This window comes from Bos grunniens, chromosome X (genome assembly GCF_055505025.1).
Source record: "Bos grunniens cultivar Pamir isolate PY7600 chromosome X, Bosgru_T2T1.0, whole genome shotgun sequence".
NCBI lineage: Eukaryota > Metazoa > Chordata > Mammalia > Artiodactyla > Bovidae > Bos > Bos grunniens.
The window spans coordinates 28,802,303-28,829,640 of record NC_141194.1 but is presented as its reverse complement, the minus strand read 5'-3'; the positions used below and the strand labels follow the sequence as shown (position 1 = coordinate 28,829,640).

Genomic DNA, 27,338 nt, shown 5'->3' with positions numbered 1-27,338 from the left:
AATCCATGTATATGTGTTAATATACAATATTGGCTTTCCTCTTTCTGACTTAATTCACTCTGCATAAAAAATTAGGACTAGAATTACCACATCAGCCAACAATCCCATTACTGGGCATATTCCCTGAGGAAACAGTAACTTAAAAAACACTTGTACTCCAATGTTCGTTGCAGCACTCTTTACAATAGCCAGTACACAGAAGCAACCAAGGTCTACATTTGACTTATGACAGGGTGTAAAATTTCTCTGACCAGAGAAAAATTTCTCTGACCACACCCCTCGGACCAGGGCGGAGTGGTCTGAGGGGTGTTGCTTTTCCCCTTTAGCCCGCAGTGGGAACTGCCATGTATTCCTGAGGTCTCAAGGGGATGATGACAGGGAGGATGTGGTCTGAATGATGTGGTGTGGAACATCCCCACAGCCCCAGAGGTTCTCACCATCCCACAAGGGAACCTGAAACTCTCCCTTCCCAACCTGACGCTCCCCACTTTGACCTGGTGTCTCACTTCCCTGAGATGATCTGGGAAATGTCATGTCAAAACGCCCGATTCTCCCAGTCCTCAAAATAGGACTGGCGCTTTCTGTGACTCCATTTCTTATGGGAGGAGCCCCCATCCTGACGCAGTGTCACAGCCATTAATATTGTTGGGGACTAGGTCCCTTTGTTGAACTGGGTTTATTCCATTACAGCAAGGCTCTCACTTCCCCAAAACCACCTCCAGTGGCCACCAGGGGGCACCACAATCGGCCAGCTCTACCCAGGGCATCCTAGAGCCCAGTATAGGGGGGCCGCTCAGTGTGGCCCCCTTGGCGGTGTCGAAGTCTGCTCATCAGCCCTCAGGGCCCTCATCTAGGTCCTAGAGCTCCTCCAGGGGTAGAATCCGGGCCTACCCCCACAGACCAACACCGTAGCCTGAGACACTCTAGACCACATTCAGCCGATAGCTCCAAGGGACTCATAAGAGCCATATCACAGGGGTGGGATGTGGATGGGTGACTTTTATTACTAGGAGGGTTGGGAAAGTCCCTTCAGCTCCATTCAGGTCCTCACCTTGGTTCTGGATGAGTCCTGGACACTAAGTCTCCGCCAAACAATCACCGCGGCTACCGGTCAATCCGTTGACTTTCAAAGCGGAAGTGGAAAGGGGCTGCGTAAGGTCCTACGTGGGGTCTCTCAGGGATAACGGCAGGGACAGCGTGCTACGGGAACCCCAGTAGCTCAATATTCATCCATCCTTGGGTCTTCCTTGTGCACTGTATCAAAGCCCAGGATGCCGCCTCCTATGAACCCGAGTCTTCCAGCTCCCAGACAAAGCCATTGCCTTCCCAAGTGCCTAGTGGTGGGAGGCCAGCTCTGCCCTGAGCATCTCTGCTTGTCAGGTGGGTTGCCACTCTGTGAGCCTCCTTCGTTGGGGGAGAGATCCTCTCACTAGCACTGATGGTCTTCACCTTATGTCCAGTTATGTTCAAGACACCCCATTCTGCAGATCTGGGTTCTGATCTGGCTAGAGGAGACTCAGCCCTCCCTAAGATCACACAGGTTGAATGAGCGGACTACTCAGATGTAGCTCCTGTGGGCTTCTCAGGGCTAAGAATTTACAGAATTCTGTTTGGCTCCGTCTGCAGGGGTCCCCGCTAAGACTCAGCATTGCATGTGAGGTCCTCCTTGGATTCAGGTCCCTCACTCTGCGAAACTGCAGCCGATTGTATTAGACAGAGGTCTCACCTCGCTAAAACTTTCTAGACTGAAATCAACCAGACATCTGTGCCCAAGCTTCCTAGGGACCACAGCATCAGTGATTTTCCAGGGCCTCCTTTTACAGGGTGTGCTACTGTGAGTACACTTTCAGGTCTTCACATTGACATATGAGGAATCCTGTAACTCCACTCTCTGTCTTATGAAGCTTCTTGTCTTACATCAAGGTCCTAGTCTCCTGAGAATTCCAAGTTGGAAATCAGGATGATCCTCATATGATCCTAGTCCATCGGGGCCTCTAAGAATAGACAGTGGGGATGCAACTTGAGTCCTTCTGATTCCTCTTGCTTAGCATCCTCACTACATCTACCACAGCCTGGGACTGCTCCTTCTACTGATCTAAGATTCCTCTTCTTAGTCTTTGGGTGACCACTATATTCAGGGGTGATTGTCTCCTTATTCCTCCTTCATGGAGGTTCCCATATCAGCTTCTGTCCCTCGATTAAAGTCTTCCTGGGGAATGCATATTCCTACAAACAGTGAGCAGTTACCCTATAGCAAATCTTGGAGAAAATGGGTCTCAGTCCCAAAAGTGATGTAAGATTAGGAAAATGCAGCAGAAATTAAGGAGCTCAGGACAGATGTTATGATGTCAAAGAGATAGAGGTGATATATTCCTGCTCTTCAGCCAGATTTAGGGTGTGTGCTTAATCGCTGTCATGTTCCACTCTTTGTGACCCCATGTACTGTAGCTCGCCAGGCTCCCATGTCCATGCAGATTCTCCAGGCAAGAATACTGAAGTGTGTTATATGCCCTCCACCAGGGATTGTGCCCAACCCAGAGATCGAACCCAGGTTTCCCACATTGCAGGCACATTCTGTACCATCTGAGTCACCAGATTTAGGGTAGTTTTAAAATATTTACTCTCGGCACCTCCCTGTTGGTCCAGGGGTTATGCGCTCCCAATGCAGGGGTCCTAGGTTTGATCCCTCGTCAGGTAACTTGATCCCACATGCCACAACTAAAAATCTCACATCCAACAGCTAAGAGTTCTCCTGCCACAACTAAAATCTCACATTCCACAACTAAAGAGCCTGCATGTGGCAACAAAGATTCCAAGTGTCACAACTAAGACCCAGAGCAGTCAAAAAATAGAAATAACTATTTTTAATTAAAACAAATAAAATGTTTACTTTCTACATAGAAGGATAGCGCCAGATAATCTTGTAAGCCCTTGATCACTTGAGGGTGTCTGAATTTCCGCATGCAGTTGATCATTTGATAACTGAGCATTATCTCCTTCTCTCCTTTATTCACACCTCTTAATTATTTTGGTGTTTGTATTGCCTTGGCTATGTATTTCATCCCAGTGTTTTCGTCACAGAGTCCTTTCTGTCACTCAAGATACATGTTGGAGTGTTAAAAGACAGTGAATTAACTGACTCATGAGCACCTCAGGCCAGGACAAGTGGAAGGGTACATGCTGTGGACAAATTCAGACCAGCGCTCTAGTCCCAGCTCTGTCTCTTATCAGTTGTGAGGACTTGGGTCCATCCCCAAACTCGGGGAGCCTCCGGTGAAGTGGCTTTTGTAGGGCTAGTGGCATGTAGCTAAAGCACCTGGCACACGACCTGGACCACACTGGACTTTACACAATATCTGTTTTTACTATGAGTATGATTAGTTGTATCCTGGAGGATACCACCAACCCTGAGGAATCTTTTAAATCCAGGAGATGTCAGAGAATCTGTGGCATTCTTGGACATGAAACACCAAATCAGTCCAAAATGCTGTTTAGAAAGAATCTTTCATTTCCATTACTAGATCGTATTTTGAGTATGGGGGTACTTTTTTAACTGAAAGAAATTCAAAGAATCTAAATTTGATTCTGAGACTAATTCTGTCTTCCTTCCCAGCTGCTCTTTCATCTGAACAACTCCTAGAGACTTCCTTAGTGGTCCAGGGGTTAAGACTCTGCACTCCCAATGCAGGAGGCCCGGGTTCCACTGCTGATCAGAGGACTAGGTCCCACAGACAACAGCTTCACCGCAACTAACAGTTCACAAGCCACAACTAAAGATCCTATATGCCACAACTGAAACATTCCTCATGCTACAACTAAAGAACTCTCAGGCTGCAAGGAAGATCAAGGATCATGCATGCCAAAGATAAGACCAAGCATAGCCAAATAAATAAGTAACTAAATAATATAAGCCCCCATCTTCATCAATTTCACCATCACCTAAAATAGACTCACCTCACAGACTTTGGTGGAATTATCAACGTAGCCAAAAACGCTGAATGGAATGGCCTTTCAATAAAATGAGCTCTGTTTCCATGAGTCACAGAAAAGAGTGTCAGCCCACTGGCTTCTGAGTTTCCGGGTTCATTCTACTACTACTTTTATTTCACAGAATCTCCTTGGAGATGATGTGCATGAAACATCTAGGTTGTGCACTGTGTTCACGGGCACTGGGACAGGAGCACAGGGCACATTCCATCCCCTCCCCATGGGGGATTTCTCTCTGGTCTACTCCTGTTGCTCTTTAGTCACTCTGTCGTGTCTGACCCTTTTCTACCCCATGGACTGAACAGATTGCTCTGTCCATGGGATTCTCCAGGCAAAAATACTGGATTGGGTAGCCATTTCCTCTTCCAGGGGCAGCTTCCTGACCCAGGGATTGAACCCATGTCTCCTGCATTGGTGGGTGGGTTCTTTACCACTGAACCACCTGGGAAGCCCCATAATTCCATAGCAATTTTTCAGGGTGGTTTTCCATTCCAGGCTTAAGTCTCTCAACTTTGAGACCCGCCATCTGAGGGTCTGACCCCTATTCAGTGTTTCCACAGCCTCCCTGGTGGGCTCGCCCTGTAGCCTAACTTAAAACTACCTTCCACTGCCAGACTTTTATTGTCCTAAAGTCTCCAAGTGCCTTGCCTCAGTGTATTTACACTACACTCCTCATGAGGAAGCCCTCAATCCCCTCACCTCCTTACACCTCATTTTTATTGGGCCCCTAGATCTCAGTTCACCAGCTACTTTATATGAATGCTGCTCTTAGACTCTAGAATTCTATAAGAAGGGGTTGAGTTTATTTTTCTTAGCATCCCCAAAACCACCCAGAAGCCTTCCAAAGAGCAGATGCTAAATTGATATTTGAACAATTACAGTGCAAGTGTGCAAGAAAGCAATTTACTGGGATTTCACTTCTCCCACATTCTTAAATAAGTGAAGCCAATCCAGGTAACTAAAGTTCAATATTACAAAGAAAGACTAAAACAAATAAAACAAATGAAGAAGTGAATACCTCTTAAGATTTTTTTCTGTATCTGATAATCTCACAGACTTCACTGTGGAAAAATTTCCATTTTCACAAAAGAAAAACCATATTCCAATATCATGTTATCTTGTTCCGAATGACAAGAAATGATTCAAGAATTTTAGTCTGTGCTATGTAATATGAAATTTCTTATTTTTCGACTTGATAATCTGCAGCACATGTGGGAGCTCTGCCATTAGGATACTTGGACTCTGAAGCTAAACACATCTTTAATTAAAGGGAACAACATTTAAAAACAGAGAAAAGAAAAACCTCCAATTTGTGCATATTGTATAGGAACACAAATACGTTATATGCTGAATTTCCATGAGCCCCACCGTGGCCCTCCGCTACTGTAAAGATTGCCTGCTTTCTTGAAATGCAATGTGAAGTATCTGCTCAGACTTCACTAGGGGTGGGAGGAAATTTGGACATGCTCTGGAAAGTGCACTGGCCTTGGCAGCATAGGAGCCCTGGCTGCAGCTCTGGCTCTGGCTCTCTCTTCTTCAGCTCTCAAAGCCTCTTCATACAAGAATGGGAAGGCACTGTACTTGGTATCATCGACATTAGCCCCAGACTCCCACATTGTTTTATATATCTATATCTATCATGGAAGCACTCCATATTAGTTTACAAAATTGTACTCATTCCTTTTTATAGCTTCGTAGTACTCCACTCTGTGGATATATCATGTTCCCTCAATTAACATGTGCATAGGCATTTACGTATTTTCATATGGTTGTGGATGTCTCTTCAGAGTTAATTTCTGAAAACACTGAATTACTGGCTCAAATGTAAAAGCACATTTAATTTTCTGACATTACCAAATTGTATTTATGCTCTAATCTCATTCTTTGACATGTAGTTCTCAAAGAATGAGATCAGTATATTCTCTAACACTATATACAAAAGTAAACTGAAAAAGGATTGAAGACCTAGCTATAAGAGTGGAAACCATAAAACTCTTAGAAGATAATATGAGCAGAACACTCTTTGACATAAATCATAGCAATAGTTTTTTGGATCTGTCTCCTAAAGCTAGGGAAATAAAAGCAAATTAAAGTTAAAAGCTTTTGCACAGCAAAGGAAACCATCAACAATATGAAAAGCCAACCTCCCATATGGGAGAAAATACTTGCCAATGATATAACCAATAAGGGGTTAATATCCGAAATATATAAATAGTTGATATAACAGTTTTTTAAAAATCAAGAAAAAGATGGACAGAAGACTTAAATACACATTTTTCTAAAGAAGACATACAGCTCACTAAGAGACACATGAAAAGATGTTCAACATCGTTAATCATCATATGAATGCAAATTTAAACCACAATGAGGTATTATCTTATACCTATCAGAAGGGCTATCATCCAAAAAGAACAGAAGTAAATGTTGGTGAGCATGTGGACACGATCTGTACACTGTTGGTGGGAATGTCAATTGGTGCAGCCACCATGGATAACAGTAAGGAGGGTCCTCAAAATCTAAAACCAGAACTAACACATGACCCAGAAAACCCACTCCCGGGTGTATATCTGAAAGGAAAAAAAAAAAAGAACCCACTAATTTGGATGGTCTCCATCAGGTACTCGATGCTTGCCTGAGTCTAAGGGTTTCCACTGCTTGTTTCCCCTTCCCCTCCAGCCTCATCTACTCTCTGCCAGTGACCCCATCCAGGTCCAACCTCCCTGTTTATTAAGAAGGCACCTTTGTCTGGCAGAGCCAGTGTGAGATGAAGAGATAGTCCTTCCCAGCCACCAGATAATCAGGAGTTTTGGCTGGACCTTTGAGCACACACTGAGACAGTGAGGAGTCAGACAAAAAGCACAGACTGTGGCGCTGAAATGGATTAATAAGGAACTTAGTGAGGTGGGCAGGGACCCTCCAGCACAATATTCTACAGGTCCAGTTGGGGATGATACATTTCATTGGCAAACCACAACTATGAAAAAGAACGGCAGCCCATATTGAGGCAGTGTATTCTCTCTGACAATTCATTTCCCTAAAAACTACCCCTTCACACTACCTAAGGGTGCATTTGCAACAGAATTTATCATCCAGACATGAACACTAATGGCAACACTCAGTTCACTACTCTAAGATCACTGTGGTCTCTTGCTTTAATGATTTCTAAAGTTCTGATATCCATTTGTTCACTGCTATGTGATCTGAACCCAGATGATAGCCTCCACAGTGCCAGAGGTTGCATAGATCTATAAAACAGAAATAAGTACAAAAGAATTTTTCAGGAATGTACTTAGAAGTATGCCATGTGATGCTACCTTAAAGTCAGAATAATCTGCATTAAAGCTTGAATAAAGTTTCAGTTCAGTTTAGTCGCTCAGTCGTGTCCAACTCTTTGTGACCCCATGAATTGCACACGCCAGGCCTCCCTCTCCATCACCAACTCCCGCAGTTCACTCAAACTCACATCCATCGAGTCGGTGATGCCATCCAGCCATCTCATCCTCTGTCCTCCCCTTCTTCTCCTGCTCCCAATCCCTCCCAGCATCAGAGTCTTTTCCAATGAATCAACTCTTCACATGAGGTGGCCAAAGTATTGGAGTTTCAGCTTTAGCATCAGTCCTTCCAAAGAAATCCCAGGGCTGATCTCCTTCAGAATGGACTGGTTGGATCTCCTTGTAGTCCAAGGGACTCTCAAGAGTCTTCTCCAACAGCACAGTTCAAAAGCATCAATTCTTCGGCACTCAACTTACTTTAAATTATTGCTAAAAATGAAAAAAAAAAAACAAAAACAAAAACCACTAATTTGAAAAGATCCACACACACACAATGGAATATTACTCAGTCATAAAAAAGAATGAACTTTTGCCATTTTTAAGAACATGGATTGGTTGGAAGGCATTATGTTAAGTGAAATAGGTGAGATAGAGGAAGACAAATGCTGTACAATGCCATTTATTTGGAGAATTAAAAAAAAAACAGACTAGGGAGATGAAGCAGACTCACAGATACAGAGAACAAGCTAGCAGTGGTTACCAGGGGAGAGCAGCAAGGGGGAGGGTAAGGGCAGGGATAGAAGATTAAGAGGTGCAAACTTATAGGTCTAAAATAGATAAGCTACAAGGATATATTGCAAAACAAGGGGGAAATAGCCAATATTTTATAACAAGTATAAATGTAACATAACATTTACAAATTGTGAATCACTTTGTTGTGTCCCTGAAACATAAAATATTGTACATGAACTATGAAAATGAAGAGAAAGTGTTAGTTGCTCAGTCTTGTTCAAGTCTTTTTGACCCTAAGGATGGTAGCCCACCAGGCTCCTCTAGCGATGGAATTCTCCAAGTAAGAATTACCCACTAGAGTGGGTAACCATTCCCTTCTCCAGGGGATCTTCCTGACTAAGTGATCAAATCCAGGTCTCCTACATTGCAGGCAGATTTTTTGCCATCTGAGCCACCAGGAAAGCCCACTATAACTATAGCTCGGTTTAAAAACATATATATTCTCTCAGGAACTTTCACATATACAATACGGTATTATTAACTATGTGCTTCCCTGGTGGCTCAGTGGTAAAGAATCTGCCTGTAGATGCAGGAGATGTGGGTTCAATTGCTAGGTCAGGAAGATACCCTGGAGGAGGACACGGCAACCCAATCCAGTATTCTTGCATGGAAAATTCCAGACAGAGGAGGCTGGTAAGCTACAATCCATGGGATTGCACAGAGTAGGAAACCACTTGGCAACTTAACAATGGCAATGATTAACTACAGTCACCATGCTGTACATTATATCCCTGCTGCTGTTGCTGCTGCTGCTACATCGCTTCAGTCGTGTCCGACTCTGTGCGACCCCATAGACGGCAGCCCACCAGGCTCCCCCATCCCTGGGATTCTACAGGAAAGAACACTAGGGCTTCTTTATTTTGTAAGTGAAAGTTGTGAATGTTTATGCCATTTGGTCATTTACACCCATTTCATCCATCCTCCAACTCCCTCTTGTGGCAACCGCCAATCTGCAACATGATGGACCTAGAGATCATCATACTGACTGAAGTGACTCAGACAGAGAAGGAGAAATATTATATGACATATCTTAGGTGTATAATTTAAAAAGACATGATACAAATGAATTTAACTACAAAATAGAAAGACTTACAGTCTCAGAGAACAAATTTATGGTTGCCGCTGGGGAACGATGTGGGACAGGGATAATTAGGGGATTTCTGATGGACATGTACACACTGCTATATTTAAAATGGATAAGCAACAAGGATGTACTGTATAACACAGGGAACTCTGCTTAATATTATGTGGCAGTACTGATGGAAGTTTGGGGGAGAGTGGATACGTGTATATGTATGGCTGAGTCCCTTCACTGTTTACCTGAAAACTGTCACAATAGTGTTAATTTGCTATACCCCAACACAAAATAAAAAAGCTAAAATTTTACAAACACTGTGCCTCCAGTGCAAGGGCTGTGAGCTCAAACCCTGGTTGAAGATCCTATGTGCCACATAGCAAACCAATCAACAAAATATCATCACAGAAAAAAGTGATGGGGATCCATGAAAGAAATAATTGATAAGCTAGATTTCAGTGCCTTTAAACTTCTGCTCTATAAAAATACACCAAGAGAACTAGAAGATGAGCCATAGTCTGGGAGAAAATATTTGCAAAAAACATGTCTGATGAAGGCTCTAATCTAAAATATACAAAGAACTCTTAATATTAATAAGAAGAAAACTAACATCTAATAAAAAATGAACAAAAGATAGGAATAGATACCTTGCCCAGGAAGATACCGAGATGCCAAACAAGCATATGGAAAGATGCTCCACATCATATACCATTAGGGAACTGCAAATTAAAAAAAACAAGCAGATACCATGACATGCCTTTCAGAATGGCCAGCATTCAAAGGACTGGCAACACCAAATGCTGCTAAGGACGTGAATCAACAAGAACTCTCATTCCTCGGTAGTGGTGATGCAAATGGTAGAGCCACTTTGGCAGACAGTTTGCAAGTTTCTTAGTAAACTGTACATATTCAACACTGCTGGTAGGAATATAAATTGGTACAGCCAATTTACAGGGAAAAGAGTGTAGCAGTTCCTCAAAAACTCAAAAATAACTCATAATACTTTCCGCAATTCCACTACTATCCAAAGGAACTGAAATCAGGACCTCAAAAAGAGCTCTGCACTCCCATGTTCATTGCAGCACTACTCACAATGGCCAAGAAAGGGAAGCATCCTAGGTGTCCAGTGACAGATGAATGGATAAAGAAGGTGCAAAATATACACATAATGGAACACCATTCAGCCTTAAAAAGAAGCTAACCTCTCCAGTTATTACAGCATGGATAAACCTAGAGAACCTGCTGCTACAGTGAAATAAGCCAGACACAGAAGGACAAATACTGCATGTCATTTATATGAAGAATCTAAAATGGCCAAAGTCACAAAAACAGAGTAGAGTGGTGGTTGCCATGGTCTATGGGAGGGTGAATGCAAAGGAATTGTAGACTTAAAAAACATTCACAACCTATGCATGAGACAGGGTGCTCAGGACTGTTGCACTGGGATGACCCTGAGAGATGGGATGGGGAGGGAGGTGGGAGTGGGAGTCAGGAAAGGGAACAATGTACACCCATGGCTGACTCATGTCAATGTATGGCAAAAGCCACTACAGTATTGTAAAGTAATTAGCCTCCAATTAAAATAAATAAATTAAAAGAAAAAAAAATCACAGAAAAAGCTGACTGGTATGTTCTCTTTGGTACAAACGTTTAGGACTTCAACCCAGGAGGCAGCGTCTCGAGTAACCCTGAGAGAACTCCTCCAAAGAAGGGAGCGGAGGAGCCAGGTTACATAGAAGTTTTGCAACAAAGGACAGGTAGTCTGAATATCAAAAGATTAAGATAAATGAAGGAAAACCAGATAACCCTGGTTAAGGAATTTAGCACTTTTCCATATATGGAAAGATGCAAGAATCGGGGCTCACTGAAATCATTCCTTTGATATGAACTTCACATATCTGGGGCCCGTATCCTGTATTTTTACATGCTGTGTTCCCTCAGGGTTCACCATCCGTGGTGGCTGCAACTGTCGATAACTGACAGTGTTTATTCACTGATACAGCAGGCAGTATTCCAATTCTCAGTATTAATGAAAAGTTACAAAGTTTAATTTTATAAAATGAATAAGTTCTAGGGATCTACTATATAATATAGAGCTTATAGTTAAGAATACTATACTGTACACTAAGAGGTCAAACCTTATGGTAAGTGTTCTTATCCCAGATACAAACCATAAAGGGTGAGATAGCATCTGTCAAAATGGCCATCATCAAAAAGTCTATAAACAATAAATGCTGGAGAGGGTGTGGAGAAAAGGGAACTCTCTTGCATTGTTTGTGGGAATGTAAATTCATACAGCCTCTATGGAGAAGAGTATGAAGTTTCCTTAAAAATTCGGACTTAACTACCACATGACTCAACCATCCCACTACTGTGCATAAACCATTAGGAAACCATAACTGAATAAGACACATGTACTCCAATGTTCATTGCCACACTGTTTACAACAGATAGGCCACAGAACCAACCTAGATGTGCATCACCGAATGGATAAAGAAGCTCTGGTTTCTGTATACAATGAAGTACTACTCAGCCATAAAAAGACCATATTTCAGTGAGTTCCAATGTAGTGGGTGAACATAGGGCCTATTATACAGAGTGAAGAAAGTCAGAAAGAGAAATATAAACATCGTATCCTGACACATACACATGGAATCTAGGAGATAGCACTGATGAATGTATTTGCAGGGCAGGATGGAGATGCAGACATAGAGGACAGACTTGGTGACAGGGCTGGACGAGAGGGAAGGACAAACCGAGAGTAATACTGAAACATACACATTACCATATGGAATATCGACAGCCAATGGGGATTTGCTGTGAGATGCAGAGAACTCAAACTGGTGCTCTGTGAAAACCTAGACAGGTGGGAAGGAGTGGGAGGTGGGGGGATATTCAAGGGGGAGGGGACATATGTATACCTATGGCCGATTCATGTTGATGTATGGCAGAAACCAACACAATATTGTAAAGCAACTATACTCCGATTAAAATAACCTTAAAAAGGATGAGAGGGAAATTTTGGAGGTAATGGATATGTTTATGGCATAAACTGTGGTGGTCATTTCACAGGAGTAGACTTATCTCCAAACTCATCAATAAATAAATCAGAAAAATACTGGTTAGCAAGGAAAACTAGCATATCCCAGTTAAGAGTATGCCACTGAAGGTCACCATGAGGTAGACACCCTCAGTGGATGTAACACAAAGCTCCAAAATGTTTGAAGGGCCCCAAACATACCTAACTCTCACTTGCCCTTTTTCATAAACCACTCCCTCTTTCATTCATTTAACCACTCACAAGTGTCTATTCCTTCCCTATTGTTTGCCAAACTACAGTCAAGATAACTTGATTTCAATTATTATTATTTTTTAGTGGCGTGGGCTCTGGCTCCCCCACCGAGGGCAGAGAGCGCCAGTTCAGTGGCTTCAAGGCATCATCCCACCTCAGGGGAGAGCCACCTTGATTTCTGAAAAACTCCATAGACAGAAGACAAGATGATTAAAGCATCTAATCTCCATAGGGTTTCCCTGTACTGGAATAAGAGCACACGACACATTCCATGTCAGCTTTACATGATTTTTCTCAGATTTACTCACAATTCCAAAAGCACAGGCAGACTCAGAAAATACTGCAGGTTTGGGTCTCAACCCCCAAAGGAAAGTCCATACCACAGCTGAGTCATACGAATTTTTTGGTTTCCCAGTGCTTTCATAAAATTTATGTTTATACTATACTGTAGGTTATTAAGTGGGCAATAGTATTATGCCTCAGAACAATATAGATATCTTAAATTAAAAACACCTCTTTGCTAAAAGAAAAAAGATGGTAACCATTATCTGAGCCTTCGCTGAGTCCATCATTTTTGCTGCTGAGGGTGTGAACATTGCAAGAGGTATCAAAACGTGACAGAAAGACATGAAGTGAGCAAACGGTGTTGGCAACATGGAGCCGAAAGACTTGCTGGAAGCAAGGTTGACTAACACAAACTTTTAATTTGGTAAAGAAAAAGAACAAAGAAAAGAAAAGCAGTACCTGTGAAATACAATAAAGCAACATGCAACAGAGTGAAGTGTGCCTGTAACTGTTAAGGGCAGTTTCCCATCCAAGGCTTTGTCTTTAAACTATGCATCCCACCATGTGAGAAGCTGGTCCCTGGTCACGATTACCACAGCCTCATCCAGCCCGCCATGCACTCAACTTATAATTACTTCCCACCGGAAGACTTATACTTTCCCAAGGCCCACCACTCCCTTGCATGAGGGAATTCACATTTGACTGCTGTCATGTCACCATTTCCTTTACATGACAGCTGCTTCTCGACTCTATAATTTTACGGTCAGTGGCTAGATCTTTTTCTCAGCTCTCCAAGTATTAGCATGGAGTCTTCTATGAGCAGAGGTTAAATTACTGTTTAGGGAATAAATGAGCCTGTGAGCACGAGGATGAATTTCTTAGAATTTAATTTTACATTTTTGAATTAATGAAGCATACAGTCACTTATAATTTTGTAAAACACAGACTATAAAACATGGGGAAACAAAATACCATCCATCTTACTTTCCCTCTATTTCTTGATGCCACATATTGCCCTGCTTAATTTTTTCATATTGTCAAGGAAATAACATATTGTAATGCCATGCTATCTTGCACCAGCTTATTAAATAAGATGGAAGCTTTCCCATTTGTTTTTTTTTTTAATTTTATTTTATTTTTAAACCTTACATAATTGTATTAGTTCTGCCAAATATCAAAATGAATCCACCACAGGTATACATGTGTTCCCCATACTGAACCCTCCTCCCTCCTCCCTCACCATACCATCTCTCTGGGTCGTCCCAGTGCACCAGCCCCAAGCATCCAGCATCGTGCATTGAACCTGGACTGGCATCTCGTTTCATACATGACATTTCACATGTTTCAATGCCATTCTCCCAAATCTTCCCACCCTCTCCCACAGAGTCCATAAGCCTGTTCTATACATCAGTGTCTCTTTTGCTGTCTCGTACACAGGGTTATCGTTACCATCTTTCTAAATTCCATATATATGCGTTAGTATACTGTATTGGTGTTTTTCCTTCTGGCTTACTTCACTCTGTATAATAGGCTCCAGTTTCATCCACCTCATTAGAACTGATTCAAATGTATTCTTTTTAATGGCTGAGTAATACTCCATTGTGTATATGTACCACAGCTTTCTTATCCATTCATCTGCTGATGGACATCTAGGTTGCTTCCATGTCCTGGCTATTATAAACAGTGCTGCGATGAACATTGGTGTACACGTGTCTCTTTCCCTTCTGGTTTCCTCAGTGTGTATGCCCAGCAGTGGGATTGCTGGATCATAAGGCAGTTCTATTTCCAGTTTTTTACGGAATCTCCACACTGTTCTCCATAGTGGCTGTACTAGTTTGCATTCCCACCAACAGTGTAAGAGTGTTCCCATTTGTTTTACACAACAGAAAACCTCTTATCCTTAAGACCGATAAACAACAGTGTGACTGATGTCATTGGTACACTTAGATTATAAGCTTTTAGAAGCAACCTTTGAAAAGTAGCAAGAACATAAGAACACAGATTTATCTTTAAATTCCTCATACAGAACACAAACCCCAAGGAATTATACACTGTGCACCCTCTGGGATGCCTCGTTCTATACTACTTATAGAACACTGAATGCTATCTTCAGCCACAAAGTACAGAATTTGGCTCAGCTTCATTTGGTGTGGGAAGAATTGCTGGAGGAACACTGGGACATCCGGTGGCTTGGGCCCTCTCTTCCTCACCTCTCAAAGCTGTGATACCCAGGATCTCTGATAGCTGACAGAAGGGGTGGGGTTGGCGGGGGGAAGAAGACTGGCGGGGTGTTCTACAGTCCTCATTCAGAGTCCCCATCTTCATATCTCTCAGAATCTGACACTCCTCCCTTTCCCGAACTGTGTCCACAAGCCTCCAAACAAAGTTTCATCTCTTAAGAGTTTCGGCAGGGGAGAATTCCGGGAATTCAGTGCATGGGTGCTGCTTTGTGTCACCATCTTTACTGCCCCATGCCTGGTTCGCACTTGGCGCTCTCCCGGTGACTGGAGTTAGGGCCTAGGTTTCCTTCATTTACAGAATCAAGTAATCGCTTACTTTACAGAATGTGTTAGATCAAGATGTACCAAAGAAATCAGCCTAAGAGAGTTGTAGGAACCGTCCCCTGCTGATCTCAGAGATGAGACTTTGGGCGTTATCTTTGTTACAGGATGGGGGAATGGTCCCTTGAGTCCACATTCAGGTCCTCACCTTGCCTACAGATCAGTCCTGGGAATCCACTCTTAGCCACAGGAACACGCTGAACATCAGTCCGAGCTCTTCGCCACCAGCGCGGAAGTTTTGCAGAGACACTTCCGGCTATGGCTGCCCTGTGCAGGATCTCTGAGGGATAATGGAAGGGGCGGGGCTCTGTGGGGACCCCGTCGTTCAGCGTTCAGCAGTCCCTGGGTCATCACTTAGGGTCCTCACCATGCCGTCTGTCAGAGCCCAGGACCCTTAGCACTATGGACTTGAGTCCTCCTGCCCCCAAACGAAGCCCTCACCTCTCAGAGTCCCTAGTGGGGAATCAGGGCACTTCTCTGTGCATCTCTCCTTGACAGGGGCAGCGCCACTCTGTGAGCCTTCCTCCTTGGTGGGAGAGACCCTCTCATGGGCACTGATGGTCCTCATCTTCCTAGTGGTGATGGCCAAGATGCCACCATCCTCAGAACTGAGGTTCCATCCATTCCCTCGCTGAAATCAGAGAGAAATGAAGAGGCTTCCCATCCCTATAACTCTGCCTGGAGCCTCTGGGGTTAAGAATAGGGGCAGGGGTCTGTAAAGCCTCCTCATTTGTGGGTCTAGTGATACTTCTTTCTTCACTCAGGCACCTCACCATGGTCCTGGCCAGTCCTGGGACCTGACCCTCCAACCTGAGATTCTCCCTCTACTGAACTGAGGCCATTCTTCTTAGACTGAGACTTTGAACTCACAGAGAACTACAAAGCTTATAAGAGGGAATGTCCTGTCTGGGCATTCTAGGCCTGAGAGGAAGTTTGGGCAGGTCTCTGAATGACCTGTATTTTATGGTGGTTTTCTCTCCAGACCCCACTTATGGGGGCCCAAATTTTGTCTCTCTCTTGGATTAAAAGATTCCTGGGGAACACCACATCTCAGCAAACTCTTGAGCAGTGTCCCTTATGCAAACCTTACAGTTTCATGTCCCAGACTTAACCTGAGATGGGGAAAATAACACAGAAGGCAGGGGGCAGAATGAGGTGTGCTCCCAGAGAAAAATGCTGCTCCATCCTTTTCAAAAGCCAGAGTCAGTCTCTTTTCATGACTTGTTTTAATTGATTGACAGGCATACTTTTCAAACATTCTACTGCATGTAATCATGCTTCACAAATACTGTGTTTCGTTACAAACTGAAAGTTTATGGTAACCATTCATTGAACACATCTATAGCATCATTTTCCCAACATCATGTATTCACTTGGGGTCCCTGTTCCACATATTGTTAATTCTTTAAACATATTAAACTCTTTCCTTATTTTATTTCTTATGGTGCTCTGATCAGTTGTCTTTGTTACTATTGTAACACATTTGTAAATTAAGCTATGTGTATTTTTTAGACATCTTCTAGTAAGTGTACAATAGGATTAACAACTTTTATAAGCACTGGGAACCCTCCAAATTCCTAATGCTTTACTCTATGGCCATTTTACCTTTACTGCACTGATCTAGAACCCAAGTCACCATATCTGAGATATGAGTACAATTCTAAAGGAAAAAAGCCATCCAAGATGGTTTTGTACTATTCTGATTGAGGTTATTGGACACTGCACAGAGAGACGATCTTACTGTCCTTATCATCTGTTTCTCTTCGTTATTCATGTCATTTATTGATGTAGCCTTCAAGGCTTTGTGCCTGAAGAAGTGTATTGGAAAATATCCAGAGTCCTTGCTTTTATCCCAAGATACATTTGAGTGTTAAGGAACACAAGTTCTGCTTTAGGCCAAGAGGAGTATAACAGCGTTGGATCTAGAGGAATTCAGAGAGGACTCTAATTCCAGGCCTATCAGTCACTAGTGTTCCCCAGCAAGGGTTCACTGCCTGATGCACCTAGAAGCCAATACTATGGAACACGCTTTTGAGAGACAAACTTTATTCCAAGGTGGAGTAGCAAGAAGACAGGAAGTGGGGCTCCCAAATCTGCCTCCTCAATCCAGAGTTTGAGGTAAAATGAAAGGGTTTAGGGGAACTGCAAACTTGGAACCTAATTGGCTAGTCTTGAATTAGTTCATGTAAGCTATTCATGCTGCTAGAAGCCAGATTTTCCATATTGAAGGACTTCATACAGTTCTCCCCTGGCAACATTCCTACTCTGAGAGTTCCATAGACTGAATCCTCTGGGTTCTGCAGTCATCCTGGAAACATAGGCTCCTTTTTGGCACATGCATAGTGCTGCCTCTAAAAATAACTCAAGGTTTGGTTAATCAACAACCTGTTTTAAGGAGGCAAAACCACTTTAAACTGGTCAATGCTTTATGTTTCAATCCCCCCATTTATCTTTGTACATTCTTCAAGCTTGTGGGAAATCATCCTCAATTTGGTTAATGAGTCTCAAATTCTATAGAAAATGATAATCCCAGGTCCCAGAGTTTTGTACCACCAGGACTGGAGTGTTACATAAGCACTGACAAGGTTGGATTAATTGGTATTTAAGAAAGGTGATTATCAGAGGCTTTGTTTCCTTCACATGTCTCTTTTCAGGCTATTGCTTGAAGTTTGGTGTTTTGGTGCCTGGATGGAATTTATTACTATTGGGTCATCTGTCTTGGCTCTTCCTGGCCACTCCTCAGCCCAAACTGAGCTCTGCAGTTGACTGACCAATTTCTTCCACTGTAGTGCTCAAAATAGTTTACCTTTTGGCCAGCAAACAGAGCCTGGACCTACTGTGTTTAACCAATGCTTGCTGCCTCTTCCCAGCCTTCATGGATTGAAGTTGACATCAACCAGCAGTCTTATCAGGAACTTGATGTCTCCCTGGAAAGCCCTTGCATTCATTCCTACATTCAGGCTGTAGGAAAGCCTTCAGGGCTTGTCTATCTGTGGCTCAGGGCGCTTTGTTCCTCTCTAGGGAGAAAATGGGCAAACTTGAGGCATCGCCCCTAATTTAGGACCCAATTCCATCTCCTAGTTTGGTTTCTGGAAAGCGTTGGCTGTATGAGTTCCCTGGAGAAACCACTGAGAAGAATGGATAGTCTCAAGGTGACCAGCTTGGATCTGAGGGTTCACTTAAAGAACCCTGAAAAGTTTTCCATTATTATATGTGGTTGTCAAACTGTAGCTTGAAAGGCACATGTGCTACCCAGCTTCCAAGGAATCTGTCCCACCAGTTCCAAGACTGGAGCCCATTTGGTCACAGGCTCCTAGTATTTCTGCCTGGCCATGTGCTGAGGGCATGCTTGTCTACTGAGGAGGGTCCTATAGAAGTTCAGGCTCTGTCTCAGTCTCCATGTAGAAAAACTTATCTAGTGAGTAGGAGGCTGAGAGAGTGATTGCATCCCATTGAAGAAAGTGAAAGAGGAAGCTGTCTTAGACTCAGGCAGAGCTGACTTTCAGAGAGCAATTCAGGAGCACACACATTCAAACACCGATTTCCTCACTTCCTTTCTGAGCATGCTGGGGTTTAATCTTTCTGGTAGAAGACCTAAATACTTTATCCCTCCAGCAGAGATCACCGACAAGCAAATCTAGATGTCTGGGCAATTTCCAGGGGAAATACATTCACTCCAAGGCCTCTGTGTAGCCCATGGCCTTTAAGACCACAACCAATGGCTATTTTTCCTGGTAAAATTTCATTTTTAACATCACGCATGCACAAATATATAAAAGTAGTTCAGTACTACCTCCCTGCTATTCTGGCTGATACAGAATAGGACTAGACTTTTTAGTGAGGAAACACCAGAATGTGCCCTATTGTATGAAATTCCTTAGCTGGATTACGGTGCATTCTTCTGTGTGGTGGTTGAGGGTACTTTTCCTGCTTTATACTCCCTCATCTTACATTTATACTCACACAACTACAAGGTAATCAGGACTGGTTTCATTAAGAATACACTCGTGTGGAACTCCAAGTATCATAAGAGACTACTACAAACAACTATATGCAAATAAAATGGACAATCTAGAAGAAAAGCACAGATTCTTAGAGAGGTACAGCCTTTCAAGACTAAACAAGGAAGAAATAGAGAACGTGAGTAGACGGATCACAAGTACTGAAAGAGTGATTTAAAATTTTCCAATAAAATGTCCAGGAACAGGGGGCTTCTCGGGTAATTCAAACAAACACTTAGAGATTCTATCAACCTCTTCCAAAAAGAATTACAGAGGGAGGAACACTCCCAAGCTCATTCTATGAGGCCACCATCACCCTGAGAGCAAAACCAGACAGAGAAGCACGCACGAAAACAAAAAAAAAAAAAAAGAAAGAAAAGAAAATGACAGGCCAATATCACTGAAGAACCCAGATGGAAAAATCCTGAACAAAATACTAGTGAACCAAAAAAGACAGTCTCTTCAATAAGTGGTGCCTTGAAAACTGGACAGTTACATGTAAAATAATGAATTTAGAACATTCTGTAATACCATACAAAAAAATAAACTCAAAATGGATGAAAGACTGAAATGTAAACCCAGATTCTATAAAACCCTCAGAGGAAAACCTAGGCAGAACACTCACTGTTTGACACAAGTTGCAGCAGTATTTTTTTCTTTTAGTAAAATGGTTTTTGATCCACCTCCTGGAGTAATGAAAATAAAAAGAAAAACAAACAGGTGACCTTTAATTAAAGTCAAAAGCTTCCACACAGCAAAAAGAAACCAAAAACAAAAAGACAACTCACAGAATCAGAGGAAATATTTGCAAACAAAGCAAACAACAGTGCAATTATCTCCAAAATATATAAATAGCTCATGCACCTCTGTGTCAAACAAACAATCCCATAAAAAAGTAGGCAGAGTGTATAAACAAACATTCCTTCAAAGAAGACATACAGATGACCAAAAAGCATATGAAAAGATGCTCAACATCACTAAGTATCAGAAAAATGCAAATGAAAAGTACAATGAGGTATCACCTCACACCAGCCAGAATGGTCATCATCCCCAAATCTGCAAACAATAAATGATGGAGTGTGGAAAAAAGGGAACACTGTTGCACTCTTGGTGGGAATGCAAATTGACACAGTCACTATGGAGAACATTATGGAAGTTCCTTGAAAAATGAAAAATAGAGTTACCATATGATTTACCAATCCCACTCCTGGTACATATCCAGAGAAAACCATGATTCATAAATATACATGCACTTCAGTCTTCATTGCAGCACTATTTACATTATCGAAGATATCAGTTCAGTTCAGTTGCTCAGTCGTGTCCAACTCTTTGCGACCCCATGAATCGCAGCAAAGATATGGAAGTAACCTAAATGTCTCTTAACAGAGGAATGAATAAAGTAAATGTCATACACATATACAATAGGATATTATTCAGCCATAAAAAGAATTAATTAATTACATGTGCAGCAACATGGATGGACCTAGGGAATGTCATACTAATAAAGTAAGACAGAGAAAGACAAATAGCATATGTTATCACTCGTAAGTGGAATCTAATTTTTAAAAAATGACACAAATGAACTTGCCTCCCTGGTGGCTCAGCTAGTAACGAATCTACCTGCAATGTGGGAGACCTGGCTTTGATCCCTGGGTTGGGAAGACCCCCTGGAGAAGGGAACGGCTACCCACTCCAGTATCCTGGCCTGGAGAATTCCATGGACTGTATAGGCCATGGGGTAGCAAAGAGTTGGATAAGACAGTGACTTTCATTTCACTTCACAAATAAACTCATTTACAAAACAGAAACCGACTTATGGATATCAAAAACAAGCTTATGATTACCAGTGGAGAAATGTTGGTGGAGGGATACTTTAGGAGCCTGAGATAAACATACATGACTGTTGTGTCTGACTCTTCGTGACTCCATGGACTGTAGTCCACCAGGACCCTCCATCCATGGAATTTTCCAGGTCAGAATACTGGAGTGAGTTGCTATTTCCTGCTCTAGGGGATCTTCCTGACCCAGGGACTGAACCCACTTCTCTTGTGTCTCCTGCATTAGCAGGTGATTCTTTACCACTGTGCCACTTGGGAAGCCCACATCTACAACTAAGATATATATACATAATAGCAATAACCCCAAAGCGCCTACTGTATAACACAGGGAACTCTACTCAGTAATCTGTAGTAACCTGTATGACAAAACAATCTGAAAATGAGTGAATATGTGTATGTATAACTGAATCACTCTGTTATACACCTGAAACTAACACAACATTTTAAATTAATTATACTCAATAAAACACAATAGAAAAATAATACTACCATAATATCCAGCAATCTGACTCCTGAGCATATATCCTGAGAAAATCATAATTCGAAAATGGAACAATCACCCCAATGTAAATTGCAGCAATATTTACAATACCCAAGACATGGGAGCAAACTAAATGTCCATCAACAGAGGAGTAGATAAACATGTGGTCCAGAAATACAAAGGAATATTACTCAGCCATAGGAAAGAATGCCATTTGCAGCAACATGGATGGACCTAGGGACTGTCATATTAAGTGAAGTAAGTTAAAGACAAATATATCCTTCATATGTGGAATCTAATTTTAAAAAGTGATAAAATGAACATAATACAAAACAGAAAACTTACAGATCCTGAAAACGAACTTATGGGTACTAAAGGGGAAATGTAGTGAGGGAGGGATAAATCAGGAGCTTGGGATCAACATACATACACCCCTATATATAAAATATATAACCAATAAGGACCTCCTACATAGCACAGGGAACTCTAATCAATATTCTGTGATAACCTATATGAGAAAAGAAATTGAAAATGAATTTATATATATATATATGTGTGTATGTGTGTGTGTGTGTGTGTATGTGTGTAACAGTACTACTTTGCTATATTCCTAAAACTAACACAACATTGTAAAACTATACTCCAATAAATTAAAAAAAATAGACTACCTGGGCATATATCTGAAGAAAACCATAATTTGAATAGGAGCAAGCACCCCCATGTTCCTTGCAGCACTGTTTACAAGAACCAAGACATGGAAACAACCTAAAGGTCCATCAACAGATGAAAAAGATGTGATACATAAATACAATGGAAGAATACTCAGCCATAAGAAAGAATGAAAGAATGCCATTTTCAGCAACATGGATGGACCTAGAGATTGTCTGAGTAAGTCAAAGACAAATACCGTAGTATATTGCTCACAGGAAAATCTAATTTTCTTAAATGACACTAATGGACTTATTTACAAAACAGAAACAGACTCGCACAATTTGAAACAGATTTAGGGTTACCAAAGGAGAACTTTGTGGGCAAGGATACATTAGAAGCTTGAGATGAACATACACATACAACCAACATAGAAAATAGATAACTGAACAGGACCTCCTATACTCAATATTCTCTAATAGCCTATATGGGAAAAGAATCTGGAAAAGATTGAATATATGTGTAACTGAATCACTTTGCTGTACACCTGAAACTAACACAAGATTGTAAATCAACATATCTCCAATAATTTTTTTTTCAAAGAATATCCATCTGTAACAATACCTCTGTGCTGTCACCTTAGGCAAAGGGGAAAACCCCCATCACCTCCATAAAGCAAGGTTTCCAGTCCAGGAGCAAGGTGTTTTATCTCCCGATTCAGAGGACCCTCATTAACTACAGGTTGAATAAAGTCTTGCCACATTCATCCCATAGCCAACTCCTATTAGCCAATCCCAATACATAAAACAGTCAGACACAGACAAATATAGGCAATTAAATCCAAAGGCCTGGAACCTTAAGCCAGTGTTCAGACCTCTAACCCAATCATTTGAGCACCTCAGTAGCGCTAACCTCTGACACTGTCCTCTTAGGGTGGGTCTTTAACCCAGGACTGTAGCCTTAGGATTCTAATCAGACAGAAGAAACTCTCCTAGGTGGGACTCTAACCCACAGTGGTGGTGTTGTTCTTCAATCAGTTCGTCACATCTGACTCTGTGCAACCCAATGGACTGCAGCATACCAGGCTTCCCTTGTCCTTCACTTTCTTCTTGGGTTTGCTCAAACTCATGCCCATTGAGTCAGTGATGCCATCCAACCATCTCATCCTCTCTAACACGCAGTCCTGATGAGATTATTAGACTACAGGCACATTCTAACTTCATATAGCACATTTAGTTATAGGCATATTTTAAGGAGTTTACTCACCCCAAAGATGTCTGATCCAGGAGCTGTTTCCTTCCTTAAAAGTGAAAGGAGCCCCAGAAGCCAGAGGAGCCCAGAGTGCCATGGCTAGCAAACAGGAACCCGAGAGCCAACTCTCTAGACAAACTCAGTATAAGTAGGCACTCAGGGTTGCTGTTGAGGGCCCACCAGGGGCTACAGTGCATCAAGCAGATGGTCACAAGTCCTAAACCTCAACAAGGCTGCCCAGACTAAGGGAACATGGGCTCAAGCCCGATGCTCAGAGAAGTCAATACTTAGGGCAAGAGCTTTAGAGAAAAGAGCTTTACTGCAAGGCCAATCAATGCAGGAGGCAAGGTATCAAATCTCTCTTCAATCCAGGAGCCTGGGTGCAATCTAAGGGGTCAGGGGAATTTCTAACTTGAAAGGTAATTGGCTAGTCTTCAATTAGTCTGTTTCAGCTACTCAGGTTACAGGAAGCCAGGTTTTCCTCCTCAAGGACTTCTCACTTTGTAAATGGCCCAGGGCAATATTTCTCTTCTCTGAGTTTTGCAGACTGAAGAGCTTGGCTCCGGGGTCATCCTGAGGTCATGTGTTCCTTCTTGGACACATGCAGTTCCTTCTTTGTAAAATGACTCAAGGTGTGATTAATCAACAATCTATTCGAAAAGGTCAAACCAGTTTAAGCTGGTTAATTGTTTCACATGCTGTTTCACTAGCCCCCTGAACTCCAGCACATTACCCAAACTCCAAGACAAAGATAATCACAGTGAATTAAAATGTTGCCTAGCAAGGACAATCATATAACATTCACACCAGAGGATATGACATGGAATGTGCTTGAGGTAGAATCTTTCCCCATTGGAAACAACTCAGAGTTCTTAGAAATTTGTCATTGATCAGTATCTTCCCTCCCAGATACCCTTTCATCTAAATAATGAATATGTCCACGTATTTAAGCACCAACAAAAAATCTAGAACTTGTCTAGAATTTGCCCAGTTACACACAAGATAAAATAATCAAGTAGGTCCTTAAGGAGAGGTCTCTGGCTCCCTCAACCCAGGGTAAAGGTCACCAGTCCAGGAGACTGTAGATTCTCTGAGGCCCTCCATCTGAGGATCTGGCCTTGCTCACCACTCCCACTGTCTCTCTAGCCCACCAGGCAACTTCCCTTGAAATGACCTCTCGCTGAAGGCTCTGCTTTTAACTAAGGCTCCAAAGCGAGACAGTGTATTAAAAAATGGAGATATCAGTTTGCCGACAAAGGTCCCTGTAGTCAAATCTATCGTTTTCCCAGTAGTCATGTATGGATGTGAGAGTTGGACCATAAAGAAGATTGAGTGATGAAGAACTGATGCTTTCAAACTGTGATCTTGGAGAAGACTCTTGAGAGTCTCTTGGATAGCAAGGAGATCAAGCCAGTCCATCCTAAAGGAAATCGACCCTGAATATTTATTGGAAGGACTGATGCTGAATCTGACTCCAATACTTTGGCCACCTGATGGAAAGAGCCGACTCATTGGGAAAGACCCTGACGCTAGGAATGAAAGATTGAGGGCCGGAAGAGAAGGGGCAGCAGAAGGCGAGATGGTTGGATCACATCACTGACTCAATAGACATGAGTTTGAGAAAACTCTTGGAGAGAGTGAAGGGCAGGGAGGCCTGGTGAGCTGCAGTCCATGGGCTCTCTAAGAATCAAACACAACTGAGTGACTGAGGACGCACACACACACACACACACACACAACACTCCATGATATATATATATCATATATCTATCCATTGATACATCAACGGACATTTAGGCTGCTTCCCTGTATTGGTTATTGTGAATAATCCTGCAACAAATACAGGAATGAAAATATCTCTTGGAGAGTCTAATTTTAATTTTTTTGGATTAAAACCCAGAAGTGGGCTAGCTGAATCATACGGTAATTCAATTTTTAATTTTTTGAGGAACCTCAATATTGTTTTCCACGATGGTTGCACCCATCAACATTCTCACTAACATTATAAAAGAGTTCTCTAAATGCTTGCACTTAATCATCTTCCTCTGTCCTGGAGAGGGAGCAAGACAATCAACTTTTCAAATGATTGCTGTGTTAAAACCACTTAACATCAGATCTACTCACTTAAATATTTAGGCACACAATACAGTAATGTTAAATATAGGCACAATGTTACCCAGCAGATCTCTGGAATTGGTTCATCTTGCATAACTGAAACATTATACCAAGTGAAAAGCAACTGCACATGCACATGCAGTCACCATGTGCAGTGATCTTGGAGCCCCCCAAAATGAAGTCTCTCACCGTTTACATTGTTTCTCCATCTATTTGCCATGAAGTGATGGGACCGGATGCCATGATATTTGGTTTTTGAATGTTGAGTTTTAAGCCAGCTTTTTCTCTTCTCTTTCACTTTCATCGAGGCTCTTTAGTTCTTCTTTGCTTTCTGCCATAAGGATGGTATCATCTGCGAATCCTAGGTTATTGATATTTCTCCCTGCAATCTTGATTCCAGCTTGTGCTTCATCCAGCCAAGCATTTTGCAAGATGTACTCTGCATATAAGTTAAATAAGCAGGGTGACAATACACAACCTTGATGTATTCCTTTCTTTCTAGTTGACATAGCTATAAGTATTAGCTATTGTATTCTTACAATAATGTAAGCTAGAGAAAACAAAATATTATTAAGAAAATCTTAAGAGAAAATATATTCACAGGACTGTATTTATCAATATTATAAATTTACAGCATGCATTTGCAAGAACTGACAATTGCCTTATTGACAATATTACATATATTGTCATATAAATATATTGCCTTATATGACAAAAAGACTATAGATGCAAAACACTAAATATCAACAATGAAAAAATAATGTGAAAAGCAATTCATAGTTAGTTACAGGTATAATGATTCAAGCATCGATAATGAAGAAGCAGCAATATGATTGCTTTATAGTAGCCTAGTGTAACTGATAGGATTGCTTCATGGTAGCCAAGCATTTATAGTAATGAATGGATCACTTAAATTTTTATATCCTTTGCTATTTCAGTCATATTTATAATAAAGTACTGAAAACATTGTTACTTTAAGAGAAAACACTTACCTGTGATGACAGGCTGATGTGCCATTTATCCATTCACAAGAGAGAGATGGGACAGTGTATAGTAATAGAATTCTATCACACCACATTTGAGTGATGTGATATTTGTCTTTGTCTGACTTCACTTAAGGAGAAGGCGATGGCACCCAACTCCAGTACTCTCGCCTGGAAAATCCCATGGACGGAGAAGCCTGGTAGGCTGCAGTCCATGGGGTCGCTGAGGGTCAGACACGACTGAGCGACTTCACTTTCACTTTTCACTTTCATGCATTGGAGAAGGAAACGGCAACCCACTCCAGTGTTCTTGCCTGGAGAATCCCAGGGACGGGGGAGCCTGGTGGGCTGCCGTCTCTGGGGTCGCACAGAGTCGGACACGGCTTATATTGAAATACAGCAATAAATGGGATATACTTTGTTCATAAACACAAATACGGAAGTCAAATTAACCTTCAATTACAAGAAGGGTATTTCAATAGTGCCAAAAAGAAAGCCCTAAACAGAAAAAGATACATTTCCCAGTTACTGAGGTCAAGCAAGAACAAAACAAGACATAAAATGTGTTCCCTTCAGATCCACCTTGGCACTCAATTACTTGAAATACTTACTTCTCTTTTCAACCTCAAGATGAAGGATCTTCCCTGGATGTCACTATGTGGGAGGAGCTGGCAGACTTGGTTCTGGAATGTGCCCTGCCCACGGCGGTAGCACTCTGTATTTCTCAGCTCTCAAGGCCTCTCTCTACCTCATCCTA

General features: G+C 41.9%; 1 protein-coding gene across 7 annotated transcripts in view; it reads right to left on the bottom strand.

Moving 5' to 3' along the window:
* The window catches only part of LOC147340070 (melanoma-associated antigen B1-like), a 42,979-nt gene extending 18,870 nt beyond the window's left edge, over positions 1 to 24,109 (bottom strand). The window contains exons 1-4 of one of the 7 annotated variants that reach the window (XM_086388410.1): positions 23,499 to 24,107; positions 20,450 to 20,643; positions 19,891 to 19,951; positions 7,451 to 7,748 (exon numbers count right to left, since the gene is read on the bottom strand). In XM_086388410.1, the coding sequence (XP_086244536.1) occupies positions 7,451 to 7,473 (23 nt within the window). In that variant the 5' untranslated portion in view covers positions 7,474 to 7,748; positions 19,891 to 19,951; positions 20,450 to 20,643; positions 23,499 to 24,107. Of the gene's footprint in view, positions 1 to 5,809; positions 7,233 to 7,450; positions 7,749 to 9,773; positions 9,846 to 17,922; positions 18,282 to 19,890; positions 19,952 to 20,449; positions 20,644 to 23,498 lie in introns of those variants that run through there. The other 6 variants (XM_086388413.1, XR_015159206.1, XM_086388411.1 and 3 more) reach the window with 6 other exon arrangements.
* Positions 24,110 to 27,338: the final 3,229 nt, after the last annotated feature.